The 10,930-nt window shown below is 44.3% G+C and overlaps 1 protein-coding gene across 1 annotated transcript; it reads left to right on the forward strand.

Annotated features, from left to right (window-relative positions):
• Window positions 1-7,203: 7,203 nt before the first annotated feature.
• Window positions 7,204-10,667, forward strand: LOC126989472 (sulfotransferase 1A1-like). The gene is made up of 7 exons (XM_050848055.1): window positions 7,204-7,500; window positions 7,657-7,802; window positions 8,033-8,234; window positions 8,377-8,503; window positions 9,837-10,003; window positions 10,114-10,219; window positions 10,420-10,667. Exons 1-7 carry the CDS (start codon window positions 7,333-7,335, stop codon window positions 10,536-10,538), a joined length of 1,035 nt encoding a protein of 344 aa, XP_050704012.1. The 5' UTR covers window positions 7,204-7,332; the 3' UTR covers window positions 10,539-10,667.
• The last annotated feature ends 263 nt before the right edge of the window (window positions 10,668-10,930 follow it).

A 10,930-nucleotide genomic window follows, 5' to 3' on the forward strand; every position in this document is an offset into this window, starting at 1 on the left:
CGACCGTGAACACAGACGCGAAGTTTCTGTTTAGGATTTCGACCATTTGTCTACTGTCCTGTGTTAGTACGTCACTTTCATCTTTTAAGGGACCGATATTGCTTTTTGTCTTCTTTTTGGTTCTTATATACGTGAAGAACTTTTTTGGGTTGGACTTGGCTTCGCGTGCAATTTGCTTTTCATAGTCGCGTTTACGCTGGCGAATGAGTGTCCTGCAAGCTCTGAGGCTTTGATGGTATTGTTTGCGTGCCTCGTCAGTGCCGTTTTCTTTGAGCGAGTTGTATTTTCTCTTCTTTAAATTAATCGCCCGTCGAACCTGGGTAGTCATCCATGGTGGGCTTGTGGTATTATTTGTTCTCCTTGTCTTCATGGGAACAGTTGTTCTCTCTACCTCCAGGAGTTTGGTCTTGAAGCCATTCCACGCTCCGTCCACAGGAGTGTAGGTCATGGGTTCCCAAGTTGTCCGGGTTAGCAGCTCACGAGCGAAATTAAAATTAGCTCTTTTGTAGTCTGGAATCTTGGACGTGTTTTCGGTGAGTTCATGGTCTGTTCTGATCTTTAGACGGACTAGGTGATGGTCGCAACCATCCAGCTTTTCGCCGACTTGACATTCACGTGTGAGATCTGAATCACTCACGAGTACTAGGTCTAATATGTTATTTTCCCTCGTCGGTTGGGTAACAATCTGAGTAAGAAAAGTGTCTTCTAACATTTCGAGCAATCTGTTACCCTCCCGATCTCCAATCATCGTGGTCCAGTCAATGTTGGCACAGTTAAAGTCCCCGATAATGACTGATTGTTTGTTTTGCGTTACGGTGTGGATTTCTTCGTACAGCGTTTCGTCGTCCGCTTCTTGTTGCTTTGGAGGTCTGTAAATGGTTCCAATCGTTATTTTGTTGTGCTTGCTAGTCTCCAGTTCAACATATACTGTGTCATATTTCTCTGAGTCTCCTTTGGTTACTTCCACGGCAGGGTATTTGTTCTTGACGTAACAGATAACACCTCCTCCTTTCTTGTGAAGTCTGTTTTTGTAGAAGCTCTCATATCCTGGAATTGAGAATTCGGTCATTAGGTGGTCAGAGGTGGCCCACGTTTCGGTGATGGCAATCACGTCCGGACTTTCTACGTCAACGTAGGCAAGTAACTCATCCCGTTTGGGTATTAAGCTCCACGCATTGGTGTATAGGACAGAAATGTCCTTCTTGACTTCAGTGCTTCGAGGCACAGTAGTCCGGTGTCTGCGTGTGTTTTCTGTTGGGGGCGTTGGTGTATATGAAAAATGAGTGCGTAGGATCACCACAACCTCTTCTAACCCCCACCCCCCACACAAAAAATGAGTGCATTCGTGAGTGAGTGAGTGTGTGCTTTTGTGAGTGAGTGCGTGTGTGAGTGCGTGTGGGTCAAGTTACTCACGTTTCTGCCACAGCTGCCGTTTGTGTTGCCTCATAAACCCCCAAGCCTTGTCACCCGCGCTAAAGCAATCCGTCAGAAGCTCCTCGGCCTCCCGCATAACCCTCGGACTCAACTTCAAGTCCTCACTCCCCTGCGCTTCCAACCCCCTGCCCACCAGCGCTTGCATGAGGTCAGGGGTCACACATTGGACCCCCAGGTCAGGCGTTGCGTCCTGGGGTGTCCGCTTGGGGTCAGTCTGGGTCAGGAGTTAGTCTGTCGCTTCGTTCTGGGTCTTGGGTCAGTTGGTGTGTGTGCTAGAGGGTGTTAGTGGCAGTCAATCAGAGAGAGAGGGGACCATGTGTTAAGGGAATTGTGTGTATTTACCTAGTTGTATTTACCTAGTTGTAGCTGTAGTTGTAGGCCTGGGCTTTACGCTCGTGTGGTTCCGTCTCCGTATCTATGGAGTGGGTGTGTGTATGTGTGTGTGTGACCTACCATGTGTAAAGGGTAGAGTGTGTTCAGCCAGGTCTGGGGTGTGCGTTGCAAATTGTGCTGTTTACGCAAGTTTTGTCTAAGTACACACACACACACACACACACACACACACACAAAGGGAGAAAACAACACATATAATAGCAATATGATAATAACAACAATAACAACAACATCAACAACAACACCAACACCAACAACAACAACAACAACAATGCGAAATCTTCAAAGGTGGAGCAAATGTCTCTGAAATTTGACTTTGTAATGGAGGAGGAGATCACAAGAGGGAGGGAGGGAGGTAGAGGGACGGAGACAGGAAAAGGAGGGAGGGGAGGGAGGAAAAGAGGCAAAGAATATAATGAGGACTGACATGAAAAGAGGAGAGAATAAGACTAAGAGGATGAGGAGGAGAGGAGTGAGAGGATGGAGAGGGTGAGAAGCAATAATGATGAAAGGAAGAGGAGGAAACATTAAGATAAAGAGAGGTAAAAGGAAGAGGAAAGAGGGAGAGAAGCGGCAATGAGGTGAGGAACAGGAAGAGAGAGGAAAAAGAGGAGGAAGGAATACATAGGAAGAACAGACACCAGAAGACCTATCGGTCTATGGCGAGGGTGTCTGTTTACTACCGCTACTACTAGTAATCTACGTGTGGTAGGACAGGACAGAGTAGATGAAGGCTCCTCCCCACCCACGTCTCCCTCCGCCAACGTGTCGGCAGGAAATAGTTAGAACACCATGTACCTTTAAGGAAGAAAGAGACATGGAAATTTTACAGTAAAGAGAGAAATAAGAGGAAATTACTACCCTTAACGTACACTACTGATAACCTAAGCTGTGGGGGAAAATGACTTCATTACATAAGAACATAAGAACATAGAAACACAGGGAGACTGGAAGAGGCCGAGTGCCTACACAGGGCAGCCCCAGAATCCCCCCTAATACTCACGATGGGTGAGGTGTAGTTTCAGGGGCACAGGTGGAGGCTTGATCCTCGTTTTACCGGCGGTACTATGCACGGCACCAGTACCCTGTCACCTTACTGCACCCACACCTCACTCCACCTGTCATGCGGACATTATCTGTTTCTTTACTCTATTGTTAACTTACGCTACTTGCAGTCTATGTTGTGGGGGAGAATACTATGAAATTAGGTTGACGTCTTGCTGCAATCTGTCTGAAAACATGCGAAGAAGAGTCAGTATAATCTTATATCCCTGAAGTACTTATCCAATGAAGACTTGAAGCTATTGATACTCTGTGCGCTAACTACTGACGGTGGGAGTCTATTCCAGTGATCGACGACTCTATTATTGAAAAAACTTCTGCGCACCAATGTGTTACATCGGTTTCCCTTTAACTTCATACCGTTGCTGCGTGTTATTGTGTTGGCGTCTCTCTGAAATAGACTATCTGGGTTAATGTTGTCGAATCCATTAAGGATTTTGAAAACTTCAGTTAAGTCCCCTCTTATCCTTCGCTTATTAAGGGAAAACATATATAAACGCTTTAAACGCTCGTCATATGGCAAGTGTCGGAGCGCTGGAATTTGTTTGGTTGCTCGTCGCTGTATCTTTTCTAGCAAAGCTTGATCTTTGATATAGTTCGGTGACCAGAGCTGAACGGCGTATTCTAGGTGTGGTCTTACAAATGGTAAATATAATCTCTTCATAAGTTCGGGTGATTTATAATCAAAGTTTCTTGAGATTAATCCTAACATCATATTGGCTTTTTTACTCGCTGCATAACATTGATCACTCATTTTAAGAGTGTTACTGATAATGACACCAAGATCTTTTTCTTGTTTTACTTCGCTGAGCTCGTGTCCTTGAATCTGATATTTAAAGTTAGGTTTTTTTTCATCTATGTGCATTACTTTACGTTTATCTACGTTAAAACTCATTTGCCATTTTTCGCTCCAGTCGGCAAGTCTTATTAAGTCTGATTGAATATTCTCGCAACTTTGACTGTTCATTACCGTACCTCCTAATTTGGTGTCGTCGGCGAATTTGGCTACTTTTGATAGGACATCAGTTTCTAAGTCGTTCACGTAAATTATGAATAGTGTTGGCCCCAGGACCGAACCTTGGGGCACGCCACTGGTGACGGGTTGCCAATCCGATGCTTCACCATTAAGAACTACACGTTGTTCTCTGTCGGTGAGCCAGTCATGAATCCACGCACATAGATGGTCGTTAATACCGTGGGAACGCAGTTTAGAAATAAGCCTAACGTTAGGAACTTTATCAAACGCTTTCTGAAAATCTAAGTAAATTACGTCATATGGGCTTCGGGCGTCCCAACATGTATAAACATCGTTTAAAAAGGTTAATAGGTTGGTAAGGCAAGACCGATTACTACGAAATCCATGCTGACTCTCAGTTATCAAATCATTTGTTTCAAGGAAAGTGATCATTTTATCCCTGATTATTTTTTTTCAAATAGTTTAATTAGGACAGACGTAAGGTTGATGGGACGATGATTACTGGCTTGTTTTTTATCTCCTTTTTCAAAGATCAGGGTAATATTGGCCTTTTTCCTCGAGAGGCACACTGGCCTGTGCTAATGACTTGTTGAATATTAATGTTATGGGTAATTCTAGCTGTTGACTACATTCTCTCAACACGCGAGGAGATAAATTGTCGGGGCCTGGAGATTTATTTGGATCTATTTTCTGCAGGTACGCACGCACTTCGCTGATATCAATTTCGGTCAATGCAAGCTTATGTTCTTCAGGGCCTTGAAAAATTTTCTTCGGGGCTGGAATCGATGTCATGTTTTCTTTTGTTAATACGCTACTAAAGGTTGAATTTAGGGCCGACGCCATGCCTTTATCACCACTAATCGTATTGCCCCTTAATAGCAGTGGGCCGATATTATTTTTAACAGTTTTTTTGTTTCTTATGTAACTGAAAAATAACCTTGGATTTTTCTTAATAACCTGGGAGAAAGGAGGAGGGAGAAGCAAAGCATAAGGACAGCGGGAGGAGAAATAGGGAGAAGGAACAAGAGGAAGAGGACAAGAGGGGGAGGGAGAGGAAGAGGGATAGGGGAAGGAGGGGAAGGAGAGGAGAGGAAGTGGTAAAGAGAAGAGGAAGAGGAGGAGAGAGGCAAAAAAGTAAGAGGTGGAGGCATGAGGAGGGGAGGCAGAGAAGGGAGGGAGGAGGGAAGGAAAAAAGGCAGGGAGGGGGGAGGGGGGGCGTGGTGAAAGGCGGTAAAGAAAAAAAACCCACTAATTTCCTGGAATGTGAAACGAGTGTCTCAAATCTCTCTCTCTCTCTCTCTCTCTCTCTCTCTCTCTCTCTCTCTCTCTCTCTCTCTCTCTCTCTCTCTCTCTCTCTCTCTCTCTCTCTCTCTCTCTCTCTCTCTCTCTCTCTCTCTCTCTCTCTCTCTATATATATATATATATATATATATATATATATATATATATATAATTTCTGGGTCTGTTCTTCTATTTGTTTTTGTCGAGTTTCTATTTGTAATTTCCTGTTTTTGATCTTATTTATTATTATTATTATTATTATTATTATTATTATTATTATTATTATTATTATTGTTATTATTATTATTATTATCATCATCATCATCATTATTATTGATATTATTATTATCATTACAATAATTTTTAATATTGAAACTACGCACTGTTTTCACTTCTGCCCACGACTGTAGTCTGCATTATTTTTTTCTAAGCTCCAGTTCCTGTTGTTGCTGTTTTCCTTATGATTAATATCTTTGAGGCGAACTTCAAACCTATTACAACCACTTTTGTTGAAACCAGACACAAACGCGAACAAATCGTACAACATGTGATATAAGTGAACAACAACGTACGTACATTACGTAAATAGTGTGGCAATCATAATCTGCCTATCAAATGTATGCTCTTATCTCTGCCGAGATACAGCTCCCTCATGGGTGCAGTAGGACATGAAATGTTCACGTATGTCCTTTGCCTGTCGGGATGGATTCCTGCCTCTATTGGGCCTCAGAGAGAGCAGTTGTTGAACCTGACCACACGAGGAATTTGTCATCGGCGTCTCTATATTTGTTGCTATGGCAGTACCGTACAGAGCGCTTTCATTTATGTCATTATGCCTTAAAAGAAATATTATGAAGAGCAATGCACGCTAACACTACCTTGTCAACTGTTGACGGTTGTAAAGCAATAGTAGTCTGCAACACACGAAACTTATTTGCAAGCATACCAAACGCATTTTCAACAGTTCGCCTTGCTCTAGACACTCGGTATGAATATATCCTCTGTGCAGAATTTTGATTCTTGATGTTGAATGGCTTCATGAGGTAGGGTTTCAATGGGAATGCATCGTCCCCTACAATGACATGGGGAACCCTTACCATGCTTCCTGGCAGACATGTAGGTCCTGGAACATCTAATCAGTTTTTTTTTCGAGCATGTCACGAAGTTTGCAGTTCTGCCATACTCCACCATCAGACACGTCCATTAGTGCCAATGTCGGCGAACGTAAACTCACAATTGGCATTTACAAGTGCTAGAAGGACAATGCTGTGGGTGCCTTTGTAATAGTAATAATATGAACCACCTTGATGTGGAGCCCACATAACGATGTGTTTTCCGTCAATAGTTCCAATGCAGTTGGGAAATTCCATTTCCTCTCAAACTGGGCTGCCGCAATTAGAAGGTGTTCAGTGTAGAGCAACAGAGATGATTCCTTCATTACGAAACAAACCCTACGAGGAAAGGCTGTCACATCTAAACCTGTTTTCTCTTGAAAAACGCCGCCTCAGAGGAAAACTGATCGAGTGCTTTAAAATACTTAACGGTTTTATCAGCGTGGATCCGACCAAGCTGTTTGTGATGGATGATTCGACGCAAACGAGAAATAATGGCGCTAAACTCAGATGCAGACAAGTTTATTCAGATTGCACAAAATTTTTCTTCACTAATGGTATCGTTGGAGATTGGAACAGATTACCACCATCAGTGGTGCAGTGTAACTCGATTGCATCGTTTAAGAATAATCATGACCGCTATCTCCTCCATCTCAATGTTCACTAGGTCAGTTTCAACGCCATGGTGGCCGCATAACAACTGTCACTTAGGTTTAGGACGGACCACCTAGTTTGGGCCTGAGGGCCTGTGTGGTCTGGTTATCTATGTAATACTCTCTCTCTCTCTCTCTCTCTCTCTCTCTCTCTCTCTCTCTCTCTCTCTCTCTCTCTCTCTCTCTCTCTCTCTCTCTCTCTCTCTCTGCCCACCATAACCCTCTCCCCCCCTTCCTTCACCTCACAATCACAGTGAAGAGCGACCCGCTGAAGGCCACTCCATGTATTTTTCCTCCAAGATATATTCCGAGGTAGTAACCGATCCACAGCACAACGGAGGCACAGTTCCCTGACGGCCGCCGCGGATACCTGACGTGACACAAGCGACGACCAGCTCGAGAAGTCTTCTGCCTGGCCACCATGAGCAAGCAGCTGTTGAGCGGACACGAGGTGGAGGAACTCACCAAGGAGGAGCAGAAGGCGATTGGCTTCAATAATTTCGTACACGGAATAGTCCGCCTCAAGCCCGAGGGATGGGTGTACCCCGGCACGGCGCCCACCTTCCTTGACAGGATATACAACATGGAGGTACACACCCACGCATTCCTCGTGTATGCATGCATCCACTTTACCTTCCCTCATGTAGGCCACTCATTCATCAATCATTGGTGTCCGTCATAACATCCGATCTCGCCCCCGTCACGTTGAGTCCCTCACACCAACATATGGCGTCCTTCACTCTAGTTCCGACCTGACGACGTCCTGATCACGACCTTCCCCAAGTCCGGCACCTCTTGGATGCAGGAGATCATCTGGACGATGGTGCACAACCCCAAGCTGGACAACCCCAAGGCACAGGAATCACTGTGGCTGCGCTCGCCGGAAATCAGGTGTGTGGGTACAGGTAAAGGTTTCGGGGACAGGTGAGGGAGACTTATGGTTGGGAAAAGCAGCGCTAAGTATAGAGTTCTGAATAGCTAACATGTGAAGGCCTATGGCGGCCTCCATGTATATTTTCAAGTGAGGCATGTAAACTGTAAGACAATATATTTAAGAAAATGCCCTCGGATTTTCTTCAATATATTGTCCCCTATATTATCGTGCTTCCATCTCTTTCTAGCCTGGACATGATGTTTGATCCGAAGACATTAGGCGGCAAGGCGCCGGAATCCTACCAAAAAAAGTTTAGGGAACGGTGTCCGGGCAAGAACGAGAAGGAAGGTGTAACCCTCCACCTGGCAGACGCAGAGCCCAGTCCCCGCATCCTGAAGAACCACTACCCGTTCACCCTCATGCCCAAGGACGTCCTCGACAGAGTAAAGGTCAGCGACGGTCATTCGTATTAAAAAAAAAGTTTATATTGTGAAATGTTTAAATAATCCCCCCCAAAAAAAACCTGAGACATTTGTTTTGAGGCAAGCCACAGGCCAGCTCTTGGGACGTATTAAACCGCTGTCCGCACAGGTTGTGTACGTGACCCGGAACCCCAAGGACATGGCTATCTCGCTGTTCAACAACTTCAAAATGTTTAAAGTGTTCGAGTTCGAGAGCGAAAAGGAGGAGTATTTCAAAGACATCATGAACAACAAAAGTTAGTGATTTTTTTTATTATTACGTGTTATACGTATGTTTTATGTCTATCCATCCATTTTCTATTTTTCTTTACTTCTGTCTATACTTAATATATAAATATTTTTCATTTATAATTTGAGTCGTATTTGCATCAAGTGTATATCTGATTAAGTTGCTCCACCCACCCACGACTCTACCCGTGGAAAAGTTTTGCCAGTATCCTGCCTGAGTCTGGTATGCATGTTATGCCCATTTCTAAGTGTCCTTAGCTTTATTTTTAGTGTTAGAACTTATCTAGATCCCTCTCATTGTTTTGTTAAGCTTATTCCAATTTCCATTTGAATCGTATCATTCAAATCTGTCATATAATTCACTTCAATCACCTCGAAACTACTTCCTAACGCATAATGAATGTATTGTGCTTCCTCTGCCTTTCTCTGTCCGCCAAGGCTCAATGCCATGGTGTAATTTTGGTAATGCTGCTCTGTATTGATTCGAGGTAAAATATTTCTTTCAGTGCAATAAGAGCACACCTTTAAGTAGCAGTGCCAGGATACGTTTTCTATTCCTGTTACCTCGATGTATAAAACATCGAACTGTAACTCTTAAATGCACGGTGGTGGTTCAGTGACTCTCGGGTTGGAGGCCAGAGCCCACACGCAAAACAAAATGCATTTGGCAGCTGGAATGACAGATGTAAAAGATTGATTATGCACTTTCTACGGATGTAGTTCTTCTTACACTTACTGCATTCGTCGTTGTTGAACTTAACTATTTACTGGGCCAGTAATGCGTGTCGTTAAGTCAACTTCCGCAAGACCTCAGGGCCGCTTTCACAGTCACTTTGTTTGTATTGATCGTTACCAATATCGGCGATCAACGCTATAGTTTTCCACGTGAAACTGGCCTATGGGGTAGTGGTGGCTGTAGAGGAAGCGAGAGATGTTGAGTGTGTGTGCCAAGGTGCGGGCTAGGCTAACCCGCAGCAGCGTATACCCCATCGGCCAGTTTCACGTGGAAATTCTATAGCGGCGATCACCGCCATTGGTAACGATCAAAACAAACAAAATGACAGTGAAAGCGGCCCTGAGTCAGTCATGTTGTCTGATCTTATCATCGTGATTCCTGATGTATTGGACTCTGATTTTTCTCCGTCTACTTACGACCTGCATCCTGTCACAAAGCCACGCTCTGATTCACCCTTACTTTGGTTTCAAGGGTGACGAATTATTGTTTTGCCACTCGCTTCCTAGACTTATCTCTAAGAATAGCTCTTCCCCTTTTTGTTGAGAAAATCTTAACCTAAAGACGTTTGAAACTACTTGACCGTGAATGCACACAAATCCTTTCAGCTCTTTATTGCCCCTACTGGCCCCACGTGAAGGAGGCGTGGGGGAAGAGGCACCACCCTAACCTGCTCTTCCTCTTCTACGAGGATATGAAGGCCGACATCATGAAAGAGCTGGGAAGGATCAACGAGTTCCTGGGAACAGGGCTGAGCCAGGAGTCCCTCGAGAATGTGAGTGCTTGGCGGAGGTCCGGCTGTGGGAAGGGTCTCGAGGTCTTTACTGCAGCACTGATGTTTGTTGTTGTGTATGTCGCGGCACACACTCACAGCTCTTCCCTCAGGTGGCGCGACACACCTCCTTCTCGGCCATGAAGTCCCGAGGAGAGCCAATCACAGACCAAGTGTTCGACAAGAAAGATGACAACGAAGTCAGATTCTTCCGAAAGGGTGAGCATTGCCGTAGACATTCCCCGGCCATCTCTCTGTTCCCTTGTGTATGTTATACGAATATTATTTCTATTTTTGGAGGTCAAAGTATGGGGCTGAAGAGACCGCTTTCTCTAGGTTTGTCTGTTCCTGGTGTATCAGTCGGGTGTTCCCGCTGGTAATCGCGTAGGCCCAACTGTTTCAAGGCTCTGGTGTTGCAGGCACGACGGGTGACTGGAAGAACCACTTCTCGCCGGAGATGCAGAAGGAGTTTGACCAATGGATTAAGAAAAACCTGGCCGGCAGCGACCTGAGCCTGAGCTGGGCCCTGGCGGAGTGAGCCTCGCCTTGGCGCGGCGCCAGCCACTCTTTCGCTCACTCGTGTGAAGTAGTATGTGGGTGCACTCTTTTAGTTTTCAGATTTGTAGTGCAGAATTCAGCATTCCAAAAAAACTGCTTTTTTTTTTTACTATTAATGTTAATTCCAGCAATGTTCCACAAAATTTATATGACGACAGCAATATTTTTAGTGTCTTGAAACTTGTTTACTACTGAGTAACGGTTAAACCAGTGCTCTGTTTACGTCATTGTGGTGTTCAGCTGAAGGTTTGAGCCAACCAGATGCTTGTTATGCAGGGTTGGTGATTTTTTTGATTATTTAAAAAAAATAATAAAATAAAAAAATCGGATTTTTTTAATTTTATGCTTTATATATATATATATATATATATA

This window comes from Eriocheir sinensis, unplaced genomic scaffold, assembly GCF_024679095.1.
Source record: "Eriocheir sinensis breed Jianghai 21 unplaced genomic scaffold, ASM2467909v1 Scaffold1183, whole genome shotgun sequence".
Taxonomy (NCBI): Eukaryota; Metazoa; Arthropoda; class Malacostraca; order Decapoda; family Varunidae; genus Eriocheir; species Eriocheir sinensis.